The sequence below is a fragment of the Hippopotamus amphibius genome, chromosome 15 (assembly GCF_030028045.1).
Source record: "Hippopotamus amphibius kiboko isolate mHipAmp2 chromosome 15, mHipAmp2.hap2, whole genome shotgun sequence".
Classification (NCBI taxonomy): domain Eukaryota; kingdom Metazoa; phylum Chordata; class Mammalia; order Artiodactyla; family Hippopotamidae; genus Hippopotamus; species Hippopotamus amphibius.
The window spans coordinates 41,348,843-41,369,815 of NC_080200.1; the positions used below are offsets into that span (position 1 = coordinate 41,348,843).

Genomic DNA, 20,973 nt, shown 5'->3' on the forward strand with positions numbered 1-20,973 from the left:
TAAAAATGGAGCAAGAAATGCAAAATAAAATTAAAATATTGCTTTTCTGCCATTAAATGAAAACAAATCCTATTATAATACCCAGAATTGATGAAATATCATAAAGCAGGTCCCCCCATGTACTAAAAGTGGATATTTAACTTCTGCAGCCTTTCAGAAGACCTGATTTTGTTTTTGAGAGTGAACTTATCTTTTTTTTTTTTTTTAAATGTTCAGGGCATTACACACTTTGCTCTTGGGCTCAGTAATTCCACTTTTAGAAAAATAATTAGAGATATGAATTAAGATATGCATTGTAGTGACAGTTACAAAAGCCCCTCCCCTGATACACTTAATAGGTTAACTTTCATCCAGTCTATGGAACACAATGCCAATAGCAGCTATTAAAAAGCTTTTTAATAACATCTTATGACATGAAAAAATATTCAGGGTATGTTGTATAGTGAAAACAATAAAACATATAAAACACATTACAATCCTGATTTAATTCAACACATGAACTCATATTTACACACAAACTCACACAGAGAAAGAAAGAGAGTTGGGAGTTGGAAGGCTGGAAGGAAATACATCCAGATGTTAACTGCAGTTACCAAGGATGGTGGGATCAGAGATAACTTCGGAATTTGAAAGAAAGTCACATGCAGTACCTTGTGATCAGAAAATGAATCAGTAAGTGTTAATTACTTTAAAAAATAGACAAATTTTATTAATGCTTGAGGTTTGTTTTCTTTTTTTCCTTCTCACAGCTACATCTTCAGCCCCATCCCCGCCCCTAAATCCTGGACTTGCATTTTCAACTGCCTCTTCAACACACCCACTGGGCTATGTGATAGGCATCTCAAATTTATGCCTGAAACCAAACACTTGATTTCTCCCCTCAATCTGCTCCTTCCCTGAAGTCCTCCCCATCTCAGTAACTGGGAATTTCGCTGATCCAGTTGTTGAGGCCAAAACCCTGGGAGTCGTACTTGACTGTTTCCTCACATCCCACATTCAATCTGTTATCAAATCCTGTTAGGTCGGCTTTCAAACTGTGTCTGAAATTGGATCACTTCTTACGTCCTCAAATGTTACCACCCTAGTCTCCAGCAGCCTTTTCCCAGCACAGCACTAGAAGGAGACTTTTTGAAGATGAGTCAGATCATTTCAGTGCTGCTCAAAATACTCCAATGGCTTCTCATCTTGCTCAGGAAAAAAAATGGAAACAGAGCTTTTGCCTTGGCTTAGAGAGCCCCTGGCTACCTCATCTCCTACCACTGTCCTCCTCGCCCCAACTCCTACACTGGCCTCACACCAAGAGGGAAAAAACCTCAAACATTAATCAAGTTTGTCTGTTTTAAAAAACAACATTTTATAGATTCACTTCGTGATTATAAAGTAGCACATGTGCCTTTCCTCCAAAGGCAGTTGCTGGTCCTTAATTCCAGAATGTTCTTTCCTTATGTATCTACACGGCTCACTCCTTCAGGTCTGTGCTCAAGGGTCACTTCCTCAGGAAGGCTTTCTCTTTGACCATTCCACCTGAAAACAGCCCTCTTCCTGCCCCATTCTACCTGAGCACTCTGCTGTAAATTTTTCCTCCTTGCGTTTTCACCTCCTTTCATCACATTTAGTTCCTTGTGGACTGTCTGACTTCCACATCAGCATGGAAGCTTCACAAGGATGACTTTCTCTGTTTTGTTCAAGGCCACACCTCCAAAGTCTGAACAGGGGCTTTATGCGTCACAGGGGCTCAATAAATTGAAATAAATGTGTCTGATTCGTCACTAAAAAATGAAGAACCACACAACACAACTTTAAGTGATCATCTTGCCAGCCAACCAGCACCCACAAAACCTATAATCAGATACAATCTTATTTTGCCACCACCTGGGAAAGAACGAAACCTTGCGGGATAAAACCGGTCAGTCTCTGTCTCCAGCCCTCACTGAAACCCTGTCTTCCTTTGGTGGGAACAGTTCATTAACAGCAGTCACTGCCAAGATTCCTCTTCGCCGTCTCTTTCATTTCAGTTGACTTAGAAGGGGTCTTAGAAACCACCTAATCTAACCTGTCATTTTAGAGGAGAGACAGTTTTAGCTAGAAAAGTCCAAGTAAAGCCAAGACCAAAAGCTGGTCCTCCAAACCGCCTTCAGTGTTCATCTGCCGTCCCACAGGGAGGTAGTGAGAGGTGGGGAATGCAAACAGGCAACCATTACTGATCTCTCATCACGTGCCAAGAGCGATGTAACGTCCTGTACGTGTATTAACTCATTTATTCCTGACTCTAAGAAGTGGGTTCTATTATCTCCATTTTATTGATGAGGAAATGGAGGAACAGAAAGGTTAAGTGCCTTGCTCAAGGCTACCCAGGAAGTGGCAGCGTGCGTGCTTGAACCCAGGAGGTCTGGCACTGGTCTTGGAGCTAAAATACAAAATCTGTATGATCATCTACACAATGAAAGAGTGTGTCCCCCACTGCTAAAGACATTCATTTAAAAATCTTTGATTCCTATTGTGTAATTAAGGAAACTAACACCTCAGCTTCCACTCCACGTCTCTGCCCTTGCCCTGAATGTGTCTAGCAAACAGGATTTTACTACCTATTATTCCTGCCAAAACTCAGTAAAAAGGCGATTTGTTCTTTTTCAGAGGAACAAAGAAAAGGGTTTTAAGCCAAACTTGGACACAATTTACAGCAGTTTGCCTGCAGCAGAGTTTCTCGACCTTGCACCCAGAACCTTGGTTTATTACAGAAAAACTCTCAATAAAGAAATGGGAGATTCAGATATGGGCAGAAATGTACATAGGGCTCTATCCTCCCTCAGGGATGAAGAGGGAAGAATCAGGGGTGGGATTCAACGTGAAGAGGATGCTCAGTGGTGGGAGTTTAAAATCCTTGGAAGGCAACTTGGCAAGAACTATCCAAAGCTTGAAAACGGAACCTAATCCCTGACCCGGCAATTCCACTTAGAAATGCACTCAAAGGTTTGCTTCTATCCTATCCGTACCAAAGTTGTTTTATTATAAAAGGGAAAAACTGCAAAGATTCTAAACATTCATTACGAGATCAACTGAATAACTTACGAATGAATCAATACAAATTATTCCAAATATATTTGATGAAATACCACACAGCCACTGAAAATGACGTTTGTGTAGCTACTAAAGTGGGGTTTCCTGAAATAAAAATGTATTACAAAGTATTCCATACACCATGCCCCATTAAAAAAAAAGACACAACACTTTTCAGCGGGAAAGAAGACTGGCAAAATGTTAGTGGGATTATTGACTTGTTTTTGTGTTTTTACATGTTTTGGGTATATCTGAGAATAACTATATAATACCATAACCAGATTTAAAATTGTGTTTAAAGGGAAAATATGTAGAACAGAAATATTGTATGTGGAGAGGAGTGGTTAGGAAAGACACGACTGTTGCTTTTACAGATCTCTAAAGAAAACGTTCTCCTTGTCTGAAAACACGGGCATCTGGGCTCAAGCACAGACAAAGGGCTCTTGGGAGAATCTAGCTCCTATCTTTTATAGCCTTGTATGTCTGACTTACCAGAGGACACATCATGTCCTGGAGAAGTGGTTTTCAAATACTACTTAGATTTTAAGAAGGTATATTCCACAAATGTTTGGTTCAAATCTCTTTAAGCATATTGAAAACTATAATAAACAAAAACACTTATCCTCAGGTGAGCTGACACCACCATCAAGACATGAGGGTAGGGCTGAGGTGCGTGGCCGCTGAACTAGGCTTTGCGCAGCCCACGGCCTGAGATCGCCAGGGGAAGCTGAAATGCTAAGTGAAATAAGCTGGACAGAGAAGGATAACTACTGTATGATATCACTTATATGGGGAATCTAAAAAATACAACAAAGTAGTGAATATAACAAAAAAGAAGCAGACTCACAGATACAGAGAACAAACTAGTGGTTACCAGTGGGAGAGGTACGGGGGAAAGGGCAATATACGGGTAGGAGAGTGAGAGGTACAAACTATTATGTATTAAATAAGCTACAAGGATATACTGTACAACACAGGAAAATAGCCAACATTGTATTAATATAGTAACTATAAATGGAATATAATCTTTAAAAATTATGAATCACCATATCGTACACCTATAACTTATTGGATGCTGTACATCAACTACACTAATTAAAACAAAAAACCTGCCATTTGCCAACACTTATCTTTACACATCAACATTCTGTCAATATTAGACAAATAAAGCACAACTGAATGCTGAGGCTTATAAAGACTTTAAGCGTCACATATTACCCGATTTCAAATGCCTGTGTTCGCCTAAAACACCTCATTGTCTTCTTAGACTGAACTGAAAAACGTTATAGATATGAACTTAGAGAGAGGGTTTATCAACAGGGATTTTCAACCTTGGCACTACTGACATTTAGGACCAGATTCTTTTTTGTGTTATTCTGCTGTCCTGGGCATTGTTCACCAGCATTCCTGGCTTCTACCCACTAGACCCCAGTAACACCCCCGCAGCCATGACAATCAGAAATGTCTCCAGACCTCGCCAAATGTCCCCTTGCAGGCAGAACTGTCCCCAACTGAGAACCACTTCTTAATACTAATCAAACCCTGCAATCAATCGATTTTTACGTTGGGGTTTTACCTAATAATTTAGTTAATTAAAAGAAGTTCTTCTGCTTAAACATACGTTGTTTTAAAGTATAAAGGTTTCCACTTCCAGATTCTGGACACAAACCCTGCCGCTACCCACTAGTGTTTGCGTTTACCTGACCCTTCGGATCAGCTAGCTGCTACCTCAACTGAAAAATAGGAATAGGAACACATGCACTGGATGACACGAGGCAACTTATGGAAGGACCACGCCCAGGAGATGTTCAAGAAATCAAACCTGCTGTTACTGCTGGGGTTGCTGTTAAGGGCCCAGCAGCCCAGAGGGTCTTACCTGATCTCTGCAGATTCTTTCGGTACCCACTGAGGTTCAGCTGGGTGATAGCCTCTGACACGTGTGCGACAGCCACCTGCACGTGCTTTTCAGTGAAGTCATAGCACCAGGAGAGGTTCAGCTCATCCAATCTGCACGTAAGAGGGGTGATAAGGAAAGCATGAAGCCGTCACCCAGAATGAGCTCTCTACGTTAACGCTGCCTAAAGCTGCAAACCAAGAAAATACAAAGCCATCGACTCCTTACTGTTTTCTGCATAGAACCTCTGCTTCTCTAAGCAGCTACATTCGCTCACCTGAAACAGCTTTCTCTCACCTTGTTCCGGTTCCTTCCAGAAAGTTGCCAGGGGATGTAAGCCAAGGGCTTAGTGAATGCTGCCCCCTTCTGGAAGAGGAGGGAAGAGCTCTCCTCTCCTGCTCAAACCTCATTCGGGCCTCGATGGAGATATTCTAGCCTCTATGTTTTCTTTCTCAACTCCCCGCGGTTGTTAGCAAATGACTACACGGTATGAGCAAGTGCCTGAGATGCTTTAAAAAACTGATGGATTGTACCAGGGATTCCTAATAAAGAGATGCCGACATTACAAAAATCCACTTTATCTTACTGGGCCTCTGTTAACTGAGCAAATGAGGGCTTCAAAGAAAAAGTCTAACGGTTAAACTATACAACCCATTCCTGGCATTGCTGAGAAAATGTAGGGCTACCATTTTATCTCCTTGATAACATTCTTATCCAAAGGCAATCTACTTTCAACAGATCATTAAGGAGAAATAAGTATAATGCTATTAGCACAGAGACCAAGGGATATTAAAAAGGAGACACATACACACACACACACACACACACACACACACACACACACTACTGGGTACTCTGTGAACCATGTCCCCCTCACTTACTAATTTCTGTAACTCTGTAACCTTTATTTACATACTGACATTACTACATAATGTATAAGATTTTTTTAATGAAATTACCCAAATTCATGGTGTATTTTCAACAACAAATTTAATCAGAACTGTTAAGTGAGGTCTACTGATATTACAGGGGAAAAAGCCTGACTCTACAGTCAGGTATAAACACATACTGTTTGTACATACTATTGATAAACAAACTATATTTTCCTTATTTTAAGAGTCACAGAAAAAAAGGGATCAGAACACAAGTATCCTTTGCAAACTGAATCCATTTGGCTCCTGAGTTTGGACGAACAGTTTGGAGGGCAAAGGGTATTGCATTATCCAAATCAAGAGCTTGGAGTTAGGAATGGCTTAAAAATTTTACCCAATTCTATTCTTTTTTTTTCTTTCTTTTAAAAACTTTTATTGAGATATGTGACATACAATAAACTGCATATATTTAATGTGTACAATTTGATATTTTTTTATTAGTCATCTGTTTTATACATATTAATGTATATATGGCAACACCAACCTCCCAATTCATCCCACCCCAACCCCCCACTTTCCCCCCTTGGTGTCCACATGTTTGTTCTCTACATCTGTGTCTCTATTTCTGGCTTGCAAACCGGTTGATCTGTACCATTCTTCTAGATTCCACATGTATGCATTAATATATGATATTTGTTTTTCTCTTTCTAACTTCATTCTCTATGATAGTCTCTAGGTCCATCTATGGCTCTACAAATGGCCCAGTTTCGTTCCTTTTTATGGCTGAGTAATATTCCGTTGTATATATGTACCACATCTTCTTCATCCATTCATCTGTCAATGGACCTTTAGGTTGCTTCCATGACCTGGCTATTGTAAATAGTGCTGCAATGAACACAGGAATGCATGTGTCTTTTTGAATTATGGTTTTCTCTGGGTATATGCCCAGGAGTGGGATTGCTGGGTCATATGGTAGTTCTATTTTTAGTTTTTTAAGGAACCTCCATACTGTTCTCTGTAGTGGCTATTATCAATATACATTCCCACCAACAGTGCAGGAGGGTTCCCTTTTCTCCACACCCTCTCTAGCATTTATTATTCGTACATTTTCTGATGATGCCTACCCGATTCTATTCTGATGTGAAAGATAACTGTATATTTGAAACAACAGTTCCATAATCAAATCTCAAACCTCTCCTACCTGGAACAGCTGCTCAGCAAAGTCTTCAGGGCAGATTCCGAGAATCCAGAACACCCAGAAAGGTTTAATCGCACTAAATTTGTGTTCTGAGCAAGATTACTGGAAAAAGAGGACGAAGTCATAAGAATACCAACAAGACACTCTTAATCCACAAGCATGGGGCTAAGTGAGGTAGCATACAGGCCTTTGAGTCAGAAGTGAGTTTAAATTCACATCTTACTATCTGGATGACACCAAGCAGGATGCTTTGCCTTGGTTTACTCATCTGTGAAATGGCAAGATCAGTACCTTTTTTGGTAGGGTTGTTAAAATTAAAAGATATAATGTAATAAAGGCCTTAGCACGGTGCCTGTCACAGAGTAAGTACACACAAAGTACTAATCAATGTACTTTCTAAATTGGAAAAACATAACACGAACTAGCAAAGAAATAAACACATTTCTATTTCACCCACAATCGGAATTAGCTTGTAGGTAAACTTCTACTTATAATTAAACGTCTCTCAAATTTGCCCGTTCCTCTACATTCCCAAATGCCTCATGTTAGCGAAACAATGATTAAGAGCTAGAGTTCTGGAATCATACTATATTGCCAGGTTCAAATCTCGGTTTTGCCACCTACTAACTGTGTGACCTTGAACAAGTTATTTAGCCTCTCTGTTCCTCAGTTTCCACATCTGTAAAAAGGGAACAGTAAGAACATATTTCACGGGGTTGCTGTGGGGATTAAATCAGAATACCTTTAAAGAATCTAGTATCTGGCACATAGTACGTGCTCAATAAATGCTACCTGCTATTATTATCATTACTCTATTTTTCTCCATTAGGTTTCATCATTTCTTACCTGAATGAATATAACAGTATCTTAACTAATCTAGTTTCTTTTATGTCTGATTGATCCTCTGAGATGCCCAGTGAATTAATTTTCAAAAATTCAACTCTGATGTGTTCTTTCCATCCTCAGAACCACTCTCCTCTCTTCACTACGCTTCCCTCTTTACAGATCACAACAGAGTCCAGACTTCTTCTAGCATGGCAGGGCCCTCTATGATCTGGTCCCTGACCACCCGCACCTGTCACCTCCCTCACCGAGCCCCACGTTCCAGCAATTCCCAACCACTTCAGAGTTTAGACCCACCCAGACTGCTTCCTTCATCGATCATATGGAGAACTCCTACCTACATATTTTCAATGCTCAGCTTAAGAGTCACTTCCTCTGAGAAGGCTGCCTTCTCAAAATTTAATTAGGTCTCTGTGTGTTGCCGTATATTTACCAATGCACCTAACAAACCCACAGCACTGTAATTATCTGTCTCTTTCATGAATGAGGGAGGGAAAATGCCTTGATTCATCCTTGTATGTCTAGAGCCTAGCACAAAGCCTGGCAATATAGTTAGCACGTAAACTTTGGTTGCCTAGGTGAATTCTGGAAAGTTTTGCAGAAGCTGGAACACTGCACTGGATATTTTCTGAGTCCATCTGGATATGGATACGATACACTCCAGGTATACTCAGGAAAAAAAATTAAACACAAAAACAACTGCCTTTGTGACATACTCCTGACTGCCACTCACTCGATGATGGGATCCGAAAGCCGTAGGCCTTCCAAGCTGAGATTCTGCAATTTGGAGCAGTGAGACAGAAGGCTGTGGAGGGTAGACACATCGATCACTGAGTTCGACAGGTCCACGTGCTGCACACGAAAAGGGCTGAACACAGAAGGAATAACAAGAGGCTCCACAAGGTGGCTCACACCAGTACATCCAGATCACATCCCACTCCTTCCCCTCCCCACCTGGGCACTCCATCGCAAACAAGACCCTAAATACACATTTCAAATATCAGCTGTAGTTTTGGTCATAAAAGAAATTGCTACTAGCTAATTCCCACCCTTGTTTGTTTTAAAATTCAAGAGCATTTTTGCTAAGTCTGGGTGTTGTACCAATACGGTCCCATTTAGAAAATTAATGAGTGGGCATCATGAGAAAACTGGATGTGGGTGACAAGGAGGTTACGCTTATTATCCCAGCAAGGGCGACTGGGTGGATTACCAAAACAGGGAAGATCGTGGAAAGGTAAGTTGTAAAGGGAGGCTAATATCACGGTACTTGGTATAGACATGCTAATGGTACTTGGAAGAAATTCAGGTGTGGAAATTTTTAGGTAATTAGAAATAAGATTTTGCTTGAAAGAGAGGGCTAAGCTAGAGATGAGGATGTGAGAGTCTTGGCATAAATGTGGGTGTGCAAGACACAGCTTGTCTGAAGACTGTGTGGATCAGGAAGAGAAGGCAGCCAGGGACAGACCCTAGAGGAAAAAAAGCAAAGCACGCATGTGAAGGAGACCAAAAGGAAGAGCAGCAGGAGGAGGAGAAACACCTGTGGGAGAGGAGTGTTGCCAGACGACCACGGCAAGAGGCAAAGAGGCCTCAGGTCGGGATGCGTGTCTTATCCTCAGCTCTGCTGCCTTTAGGTTATTCCTTTGTTCGGTATCTAGTTATTCCACTCACGTGTGAGATGGCACTAAACCACAATGCAAAACTATCAGTAAGAAATATTTTTTCAGAATAGTTTACAAACCACACCAAAAGAGGGCCTCTTTTTCAGGATGCACATTTGTCCGCGATAAGATTAGAAACCCAGAGTGACAAAATCTGAAAAGACGCGTCACATTTTCTATTAGAAATGGGCAGTGGGAAAATAGCTTGGCTGTGGGAAAATAGCTTGGCTGTCTTGCACCTGCTGGGAGGGCTCTGCTTGGCTCCTGCCTCATGGGACTACGGATGCCCATCTGCTGAGGACCCCAAGTGCATCTTAGACCCTGGGAAGAGCCCAAGAGCAACCCTGAGTTAAAATGGGAATGATATCACTGAAACCCGTGCCATGCTTCAACACAAAGGCTGCAAGGCAAAATACACAACTAATGTCCCACGCTGCCCAGATGACCTGTCATATGGCATATGGTCGAACATAGGAAAAAAGATATTTGATCTGTTTTCCACCTCAAGATTTTCCAGGGATTTTTCTTTCTTACCTGAAATGTTCAACTAACGGTTGGTCCATAAACGATCGTGGGCAGCGGAAGGCGACCACCCCCCGGGACAGCAGCCGACCAACCACGTCTGGGTGGAGGGTTCTGCCCGTGAGGTCCAAGGTCTGCCAGAGAGACTCATCAAACCTGGAAAAGAGGAAGTGCTCTGTTTGGTAAGCTGGGGCACTGGTTAGTAGAGGCCCTCGACACCATTACTGGCAAGAGGACACGGCCACTAAATCATCTTGAAGCAAATTCTGAAGGCATCCTTGTTTTTGACTACACAATAACCTACAATATTTTTAAGGCACTACTGAATATCTCTTGGCCCTATCATAGATAAGCTTTTATCTTCCTCTTTGGATTTCCAGTTTAGCCGGTTCAATGCTATCAGGAGCAATGCACTGATCTGGAATCGGAGAATAAAACTCCAGCATTCAAATCAATTCAGTAACTTTAAAAATGAATGTCCAAACAAACACATGAAAAGATGCTCAACATCACTCATCATCAGAGAAATGCAAGTCAAAGCCACAATGAGGTATCACCTCACACCAGTCCGAATGGCCATCATCACAAAATCTGGAAACAACAAATGTTGGAGAGGGTGTGGAGAAAAAGGAACTCTCCCGCACTGTTGGTGGGAGCGTAAGTTGGTACAGCCACTATGGAAAACAGTTTGGACGTTCCTTAAAAAACTACAAATAGAACTACCATATGATCCAGTAATCCCACTCCTGGGCATATACCCAGAGAAAACCATGATCCAAAAAGAAACATGTACCATAATGTTCATTGCAGCACTATTTACAATAGCCAGGACATGGAAGCAACCTAAATGCTCATCAACAAATGAATGGATAAAGAAGATGTGGCATATATATACAATGGAATATTACTCAGCTATAAAAAGGAATGAGATGGAGCTATATGTAATGAGGTGGATAGAACTACAGTCTGTCATACAGAGTGAAGTTAGTCAGAAAGAGAAAGACAAATATTGTATGCTAACTCACATATACGGAATCTAAAAATGGTACTGATGAACTCAGTGACAAGACAGGAGCGGGGACGCAGATGCAGAGAATGGACTGGAGAACTCGAGGTTTGCGGGGGCGGGGGGTGAAGGGGAAGCTGAGACGAAGTGAGAGAGTAGCACGGACATATATATACTACCAGCTGTGAAATGGACAGCCAGTGGGGAGTTGCTGTATGGCAAGCGGAGTTCAACTCAAGGATGGATGATGCCTTGCAGGGCTGGGACGGGGAGGGTGGGGGGGAGTCGAGGGAGGGAGGGAATGAGGAATATATGAATAAATACAGATGATTGAACTTGGTGTACCTCAAAAAAAAAAAAAAAAAATGATTGTCCAAATCACTCAACTGATGATTGAACAAGCAGGTAGGTTCAAAATGGCCTAACTGATCCCACTTGCTACCTTAATTACCCTAACAAACATGTAAATGTACCTAAAAGAAGGAATGTTTGTACAACTTTAATATGATATGGTTTTCAGATATCTATTAGAAAAAAATCATAGTTCAGCTGTTTTACAATAACTTAAAAGCTTAAAATATATATATACCTATATTCACAGAAATATAGGTATATATATGAACTAATGGGAAGGAAAAGGTGAAAATATTATTTAGATTTTAGGGAGTGTTTCTGAAGCAAAAAAGAGGTACCAAAATGTACTAAACCACACAATAAAGGACCTTTAATACCCATAGATTAATTCAATTTAACAAAAAAGAAAACATGAGATCAAGCCCATGGGGAACATTTTAAATGTCTACAAGAATTTTTACTTTTTAATACTGCTTGAGATAAGCAGGCTGGAGCTTTGAAATAATTCTACATAAACAAATTGTCAACATGTTATTCAGCCTCTATTATTAAGAAGGCAGGACTGCAGGGCCTGGCATATAACAAGTGCTTAATAAATGTCAGTTATAACTTTTATGACCGCTAAGATGAAGATTAATAGACTCTGCATGGAGAGGACAGCTGGAGGAAAAAGAAAAGATGGGGTCACTTGGACGGGGATAAGTGAAAGTCAACCACCATTCACCTGCTCCAGCATTCCATGTGTGTAAACCTCTCTGCAGCTCTTCTAAGAAAATGCAGTCGGCCCTCCCTATTCACGGGTTCCGCATTCGCGGATTCAAGCAACCAGAGAGAGATCCGCGGATACAGAGACAGACTGTTCTATGCCACTTTATACATGGGCCTTGAGCATCTGTGGATTTTGGTATCCATCCACAGGGGGTCCCGGAACCAATACCCAGTGGATACCGAGGGATGACTGTAGCCCACCCCTGCAAATACCTAGAGTGTCTTATTTCTAGCACACCTGTGAATGGAAGGGCAGGGGCTCCTGCTGTCTCTCAGTGAGAGTCCTAGATGTGTGGAGGGAGAAGAGAGATCCACGGCCTTTAAGCACAAAGCAAAGGATGCCCAGAGGTTAACAGGCAGGAGAAAAGGTGACGATGGAAAAGCAGTCATTTCCCTCGTGCCTCTGGCCTGTGACTGCCTTCCCAGCTCACCAAGACGTCCAACGTGTAGCTCACTGTCCACACCTGAAAAAGCGCTGCCCCCAAACCCGACCAAAACCCTAACAGCTGTCGGCTGCCACGTGCGGACATTTCCCCGAGCCAGGCACTGCTCCGACATCTTTATTTTTCATCCTTATAACAGCCCTGTCCTGAAGGGACCATCATCCCCATTTGATACACGGCGGGACGAGGCTCAGAACCTCACTCAGGTCCCACAAAGCCTAAGGAGTAGAAGCTGGGTTTCCGCTCAGGTCTAACGCCAGAGCCCCGAGCTCTCTCTCCCCACAGCACTCAGCGCCCAGCCCACCCTGTGTGTGAGGAACGGCTGTGCCTTTGCACACTGCTACCACTCCCTGGCCCAGAGTCAGCATCCAATAAACATGGGCCATACTGAACACAGGGAAAAGAGGTTTTCAGAAATGGGGTAGATTCCTCCCTTCATTAAGACATAAGACATTAATTATTAACAGAAATAAGAAGATACCTAGTTTGCTTTGTGCTACTATATTTTTCTTGGTTTTCAGTTTCATCAGACCCAAATGAATAAATAAACAGCCCCCCTTTTCTCCTCCTCCACATATACCAAAAGGGGTGAAAAATACTTACGCTAGACGATACCATCTCTTACAAACACTGGAGACTTTCATGAGTTCAGGGAGGCACAGACAGGAAAAGATTCCTAACAGCAGCTCGTCTGGAAGGGAGTCCCATGAAACACCTTTGGGAGAAAAAAAAAAAGTGTCTTCCCATCACCATTCTTTTGCCCTATCAAGTCTACTGAGCCTTTTCGTGCACTTAAAGGATATACAACATGTAGCTTAAAAAGGGGAATTTAATACTAAATGAACGCCTCATCCTCACAACTGTTTTTCTGTTCACCTACTGTCTGTGTACCATGAAGTGGGTACCATACTTTCTCAGCAGAGGAGAAAAGAAAATATCAAGAATACTTTTCTTAACATTCTTCTCTTCAGGGCCCACCAGCCAATCTCAGGCAAGAACTATACTAACAGTGGTTCACAGCAAGTCCCACGCCTCTCAGATCTCAGACAACAATGTCTAAGACATCACGATGCTTTTGGTTGCTAAGGAACGCCTCACTTCTCTCTGAAGTGGATTCAGTGGATTTATCAAGCAGTGACCTTATTTAAAAGGCAAAGAACCTTCCTCCCTCTTCTTTCTGGTTTACAGAAAGTACTCAGTCAATTTATCTAAAAGTACAATATCAAAAGGGTATTCTCATCTATTAACTCAACAAATATGTACTGAGCATTTACGATGATACCAGGGATCCGTTTTAGGTGCTGGGGAGAAAGCGGAAAACGACAGACAAAATGCTTTTTCATGGAGCTTACATTCCGGTGGGAGGAAACGATCACATGATATTAGATGATATGCTAAAAATGGTTCAACGTTAAAACTTACCTGTTAAAATTGATGAGTGCTATGCAGAAAAATTGCACGGGGTAAAGGACAGGATAGGGAGTACGGGGGCAAGTGTTCTAAGTGTGCACACAGCAGTCAGGGAAGGCCTTGCCAAGCCGGTGATCCCTGAGCAAAGGTGGAACACAGAGAGGGGGCCAGCCCTGTGAGTCTCTGGGGTGTGTTCTAGGTGCAGGAGCAGCATATCTGTTTTGAGGAACAGCAAGGAGGCCAGTGGAGAACAGAGTCAGCAAGTTGTGGGGATGGTGGAAGAGGTCGGGGGAGGCAGGGTGCTGGGTCAAGCAGGGCTGGAGGCGCCTTCCGCTTTGACTCTGAAGGTGCTGAGGAGCCACCAGAGGGTTCTGAGCACAGGAATGACAGGATCTCACGTAGGTTTTAAAAGGACCACTCTGGGGCTTCCTAGGTAGCACAGTGGTTAAGAACCCGCCTGCCAGTGCAGGGGACACGGGTTCAATCCCTGCTCTAGGAAGATCCCACATGCTGTGGAGCAACTAAGCCCGTGTGTCACAACCATTGAGCCTGCGCCTTAGAGCCCGTGAGCCACAACTATTGAGCCCACGTGCTGCAACGACTGAAGCCCACGCGCCTAGAACCCGTGCTCTGCAACAAGAGAAGCCACGGCAATGAGGAGCCCACGCACCACAACGAAGAGTAGCCCCCACTCGCTGCAACTAAAGAAAGCCCGCATACAGCAAAAGGAGATCCAACACGGCTAATAAAATAAATTAATAATAATAAAACAAACAAACAAACAAAAAAGGACCACTCTGGCTGCTGTATGCCGAATAAACTGGAGGGAGAAAAAGGTGGATGCAGGAAAACCAGTTTTCTTAGTCTTATAAAAGCAAACTCTAAATAGCTATTCAACAAGTCAAACTTTTACATATGAATGTATAGAAAAACCCACAAGATCAGGATAATACGACAATGGCCTAGAGGGAAATAAGGATGCACCAAAGAAATACTGCGTGATTTAGATTAGATTCAGAGTGGTGAGATGAGTTCAATAACTTGCCTTCTCAGTCTCTACCTCCAATCCATGTGCTACACCAATTCTAGCACTATCCTCTCCCCTCTGTGATGGTCAATTTTAGTGTCAACTTGACTGGGTCAAGGGGTGCCCAGATATTTTGGTTACACGGTATTCTGGGTAAGTCTGTGAGGGTGTCTGGGATGAGATCAGCACTTGATCCACTGACTGAGCACAGCAGATTGCCTGCCCCAGTATGGGCATGCCGCATTCAGTCCAAGGCCAGATCAGACCAAAAGGCTGGTGGATGGAGAACTGGCTCTCTCTCCTGTTTTGAGCTGGAACCTGGGTCTCCTCCTGCCTTCAGACCTAGACTGAAACTTACACCATCTGCTCTCTGGGTTCTCGGGTCTTTTGGACAGAAGATCTTGGGACTTTAAAGCTTCCAGGATTGCATGAACCAATTTCTTATTAATAAATCTCCCTAGACCTCCTATTTGTTTAGTGTCTCTGGAGAACCATGACAAATACTCCCACCTCCCCATTTCAAAGGTGTCTGTAATTTACTGAGCATGGACACTGCACCAGGCTCTGCGGAGAACTCGATGGAGAGATGGAGACAGCACGGAGGAGAGTGACAAACAAGGCAGTCCAGACTCTGGAGATGCTTTTCTCCTATTCCTGGGGAATCTTTTTAGAACATCAATCAATTAGACCCCTTCAATGGTGTCCCTTGAATATTCAGTCTAAAGTCTATACTGCTTAGCATGAAATTCAAAGCTGTCTTGCCAGGGCCCCACCAATTTTTCTAGGTTCATTATCAAGAAATATGTTCCAGCCATTTGGAGCTACTTGGAATTTTCAGAATGAGTCATTCTGCATCACATCTCCATGCCTCTGCACATGCTGTGCCCACCCCCGACTGCTATTAATTTAATATCAAATGGACATTAACGCCCAACTCCTATGGCTGGCCTCCCACGATAACACCAAGAACAGGTCACTTTTTTAACCACAATTTTATTATTTCCTTACTCACCTGTGTAGGCCCCCATGAGGCAGGCCATGAGTTCTTGAGAATGAGAACCTAATTTTTTTTAAACCATCTTTGTAGTCTAAGGACATGTCTGATACATTCATCCATTCATATATTTATTGAACATGTACTACATGCTGGGGTCTGTTCTACAGACAAAGATGAACAAGCCACGGCCTGCTCAGCGTTTGAGAGACACAGACAAATAAATAGGAAATTTCAATCAAGCATCACACCCAATGGGCTGCAGCAGGGTTGAGCGTGCCGTGCTGCACACAGGATGGGGGTGGAGCACTGGTCAAGGAAGTAGCCTCTATGGAAAAATGAGGAGGAGAGATGCAGCTGCTCAGTGAACACCTGCCCCTCCCTCTCTAGGGAATAAAAGGACCGACTGAGGTCCTGAAACCTAGGGGTAGAGGGATGAAGGCAGATAGATTGTCCACGCTGAGCCTGGACCATGTTCCGGGGAGGCAGCTCTTCAGTGTGGCAACAACCCTCCATCACCACCACAAAGCTCCTGGTCCAAGGTCAGCGTGGACAGTTTCTCCAACAGGGCTCCTGTTCTGCTCCCCAGATTGGAAAAAAGTTTCTCTTCCATTAATTCTTCTGAACTCCCTGATCTCTCTGTTTCTTGTGTATACAGATCAGAGGCTAGCGTCTCATTTGGCAAAAAATTACAGTCACTTTGAATCTAATGTGTTGAGATTTTTACTATGATCTGCACAGACCATCCTGACACCAGGAGCTTGGCACCTCCAACAAGTGTGAGAACTACTGGATTGAGGAAGGAGCACAGTTTCGATTGGAATTTGACTAAGCTGCCTCCAAGTCTGCAGACCTTAGGCAAGTTACTCAGTCCCTCTGGGGCTCGGTTTCTTCACCTGTAGGAATGGGAATAAAAAGGTTTATCTTGCAAAGTTGTTCACTGTAAAGATTAAATAACTTGTGACAAGAGGTTACGCAGCAAACTGTCTCTTTCTTGCCTCTGCTCCTCTCCTTTCCCCATAAAATCTGTACATTTTCCTTTTGTGACCTCTTCTTTTCAACGCAGCTTGGAATTTTCACCTATGTGAACACACCCACGGTCTGAGTAGGGTTTGGACAAGGGCTGCCTGGTATGATGTACCGTGACCCCCAAATTGTCCTCTAAGTTTGGGATCCCCAGAAGCAGATCCTTAGGACCTCAACTAACGTAGTTTATTTGGGAAGTGGTCTCAGTAAGTACTGAAAAGAGTGAAGAGAGACCTGGAAGGGCAGGAAGCCAATCTGGATATGAGAATAAGCAGGTTATCGCTATGGGCAACTGGGCTTCGAATCTCTGGGTACTCCAGGGAAGCATAAGGCACGTGCCCCAGAACGGTCCCGGCTGAGGGCACGGGTGTGGGGCATTAATCCACCAACTGCTGCCAGTCATTGGCTGGGGGCTTCCGGGAGAGAGCAGGGATGCTGACTGCCCAGCACCACTGCCCAGAGACAGCCCTCAAGCACAGAGGTGCCATCCACGTGGAGGAGAAAGCCTTTGGTGTAAAAGAAATTGGTGAGCTTCAAGGAGCTATGGATGGGCACAGGTTTGTCTACCAAAGATGGTGAGAAGGAAAGAGGGAAGCCTGTTGTGAAGTGTAGGGCAGGAGAAATAAATAAACCAATGAACTTGGTACTTCCCACTTTATTAGGAAGACATAGGAAGTCAGGAACAATTAGAATATGAGATGAGCAATTCAAATGCTAGAAGGAAAATCTGCCCCAGTGATGAATGCAGTTGTTTGCCGAGGACAGCAAAGCCACGTGGTGAAGCCATCCAAGTAAGCTATGTCTAGAATTAGGAGGGCTTTGCGTGGCAATGTCCATCTTCACCCGCCCAACTCCTACTCATCCTTCAGACCTCAGCTTAACTATCACTGTCTCAGAGGAGCATTCCCAGGTCACCACCACAGCCCCCATACCCAGGTCTGCACATCTAGCACCCAGCGCTAGATCCGGACACATAACAGGCATTCACTAAACCATTGCTCACTGCATTATACCTTTTACTGCCCCTTCATGCAAACTGTGAATGTGCTAATTCTGTATCTGTGTGACTCATTAACCCTCTTCAACCAATTAACTGCTACCCCCAGTGCCTAGGACAAACCTGGTGATGAACATTAGAAAGTGCTTAACTGATAAATTTCACAAAGGAATGACTGACACCCGAGACAAGAATGCTGGCTTTACTTCACAGACAGGCATGACTGTCGGGCTCTTAGGACCAGTTTCCTCATTTGCAAAATGACAAGGCTGGCCTAGGGCTCCATTTCAACATACACTCCCGGGTGCCTAACTAATGCACAAGTGTGTAAGCACAGTCCCTGCCCGACGGCCTCCCTGGGAGACAAACTAACAAACAAAATCATAACCTGACATTTCAAACTGCCATCTACTGAAAGCCCTATAAAGTCTCAGACATTTATTAATGCACACTGATTCTCATCTTTGCCTGTGTCCTAAGCTGTAGTATCCCGTTTTATAGATAAGGAAACTTGCCTTCGTGGGGTGATTAATTAACATCAAGGTGCCACCAACTATTAGGTGGCACAGCCAAGAGGCCAACCTGGGTCTCTTCTATTTCCAAACCCCACGTCCCAAGGTGAAGGCACAGAGGAGGATGTCTGAAGGCTGGCCAGGTGGCACAGGGCACAGTACCTGCAAAGGAGTGTCAGGGCCCTGGAGGTGTTCGGGGGGGATGAGGCTGAAGACAGAAACCCAGGGACAAAGGTAGTGTCCTCTGTCAGGGCAAGAGTAGTCTTGGAGGTGGGGGGACAGGTTTCAAGAGGCGATGTAACTATGACTAAAGGGACAAGGTCACACAACCAGCAAATGGCAGAGTGGGAATTCAAAGCCACATCTGACTCCAAATCTTGCCCTCTTTCTACCCTAGGATTCTCTCTCCTGTTCTGAGTACTTAATTTTCTACAAGTTTTTTAAAAGGTGAGAATTAAACCTGACTTGCTATGGAAAAAATCCATCAGGGCTTGGGAGGGTGGGGGAGGGGAGAGGGAGTAAAACACAGATGCTGAGAACTCTCCACGGGTCAGCGAGCAGATGGAAGGAGCAACGGCTGAGAAAATGAACAGCCTCTGTGAGCAGCCAATCACAGGGCAACACCCACACTGATGCTAGGGCCCCTGGTGGGGGTGAAGGCGGGGTGGGGGTGGGGGGTGTGAAGGCGGAGGTGTGGGTGTCACAGCCTGAAATTGGATGCTGTTCCAGCAGATGAGGCAGAAGTCTGTCTTCATATAGCTGCACCAGTGGCTGGTATCCAGGCTTCGGATCTGCTTAATCTAATTTTACTTGCTGTATTTAATTCTCAAAACATCGACCATCTGTTTCCTGGATTCCTGACTACACTGCTGCCTGGTCTGTCTGTCCAGAGAGGATGAGAAAGTCCAGAGCAAGTCTTTCCTGCACGCACCTCTTCTAAACCCCCCAAGGCTGCACACCAGACCTGCATAGGAAGGAAAAAATTTAAGCCCATGGACTCTAGCTTCAACAACATAGAAGCAGTCCGACATACTTCGGAGCCATGAAAGGTGAAAACGGGCCAGATTCACAAACTTGCTAGTCACCACCCTCAGCCACCAGCACTTCCACTTATTCCTCTGGTGTAAAGCCAGCTGTCCACTTCTGTAACCTCATCACTTCCCATGCTTCTTAAAGTCCTCCGGAAATAGTGCTTGCAGAAGAGTTTCTGAGGCATTAGGTCTTTGCAGTGTAGGTAACATCTTACTTGACATGTTTATCTCTTGGAACATCACCTACAGTCAGATTCAAATTCAAACTCCAGATTCAAATTCAAACTCCAAAGGAATCTTAATCCTTGACTCTTAAAATTGCCCTTCTCTTTAAGCACAGATAAACAATAATATCTGAAGAATAAGCAAATACTGGTGTCACATCTATTGTTTTCTGCTTTTTTTTTTTTTTCAGGGTGGAGGCTCACCTCCTGTTCATGCTTTTGCTAGCCATACTTCCTTTCGGGGAAACTACAGATTCTGCCATCTGGGATAAAGTTTCCTTCCCCTTCCTACAAATCATTACGAGAAACATTAGACCATGCTAGCTCCTGGTGTTTGGGGTTTTTTATTTTTTGGCTGGCCGGGCAAAACTGAAAAAAAAAAAAAAAAAAAAAAAAAAAGCAAAACAGGAAAAAACTAAAACAGGGATCCTCGATGACTCCTCTCAATCCTGTGCTTCTATGAGAGATTTGCTCAACCTTGGGATATGCGAAAGAGTAACTAAGAAACCATGGAAATTGGGATTTGGAGAATTAGGTACAAGATACAAGCTTGAGGGGAGCAGGACCTTTGATCTGTTATGTTCACTGCTGGATCCCCAATCTCTAGAATGACGCTCCCTTGGTATTTGCTGAATGAATGAAAGGAAGCTACAGGGCAAAGAAAGGTGCCTGGGAGGGTCCCCATAAAGGCCCTTAAAGAGCTGAGTTTTGGGAGCCAAGGGCTGAGATTCATTGGTGAGTCACGGAAATCAATTTAGTTTGACGAGCTTTGTTCTGAAAGAATGGAATGGAATAGCAAATACCTTAGTAAGGAGAAGTCTAGTTTTGTGAAATTTTGGTTTCAGGTACACACCCAGGATTGCAATGTAAAATATATTTCTTGTTGGTTATTTAAAAAAAAAAAAAGAAAAAGAAAGGAGGAAAAAAGGTTGCCTGGGGATACTGAAAAGCAGATTCCCAGGCTCAAGGCAGGACTTCTGGGATCAGAATCTCTGGAATTTTGCACTTTGAACACGTTCCCTTGGGGATATCAGCAGACTCTAAACTTTGGAGCCTCCAGTCTTAAAATCACTGAGGGGCCTGGAATTTCAAGCAGTTTAACAGCCATGGGAGAGCTGATCAACAAATCAGTTCCAT

At 43.4% G+C, this 20,973-nt stretch overlaps 1 protein-coding gene across 10 annotated transcripts in view; it reads right to left on the reverse strand.

Moving 5' to 3' along the window:
- Nucleotides 1-20,973, reverse strand: part of SKP2 (S-phase kinase associated protein 2) — a 60,269-nt gene that overhangs the window by 34,836 nt on the left and 4,460 nt on the right. For 9 of the 10 annotated variants that reach the window (XM_057708170.1, XM_057708165.1, XM_057708163.1 and 6 more), the window contains exons 3-7: nucleotides 13,219-13,330; nucleotides 10,057-10,200; nucleotides 8,598-8,732; nucleotides 7,025-7,123; nucleotides 4,934-5,064 (exon numbers count right to left, since the gene is read on the reverse strand). In XM_057708170.1, coding sequence (XP_057564153.1) covers nucleotides 4,934-5,064; nucleotides 7,025-7,123; nucleotides 8,598-8,732; nucleotides 10,057-10,200; nucleotides 13,219-13,330 — 621 coding nt within the window. The remainder of the gene's footprint in view (nucleotides 1-4,933; nucleotides 5,065-7,024; nucleotides 7,124-8,597; nucleotides 8,733-10,056; nucleotides 10,201-13,218; nucleotides 13,331-20,973) is intronic. The other variant, XM_057708164.1, reaches the window with a different exon arrangement.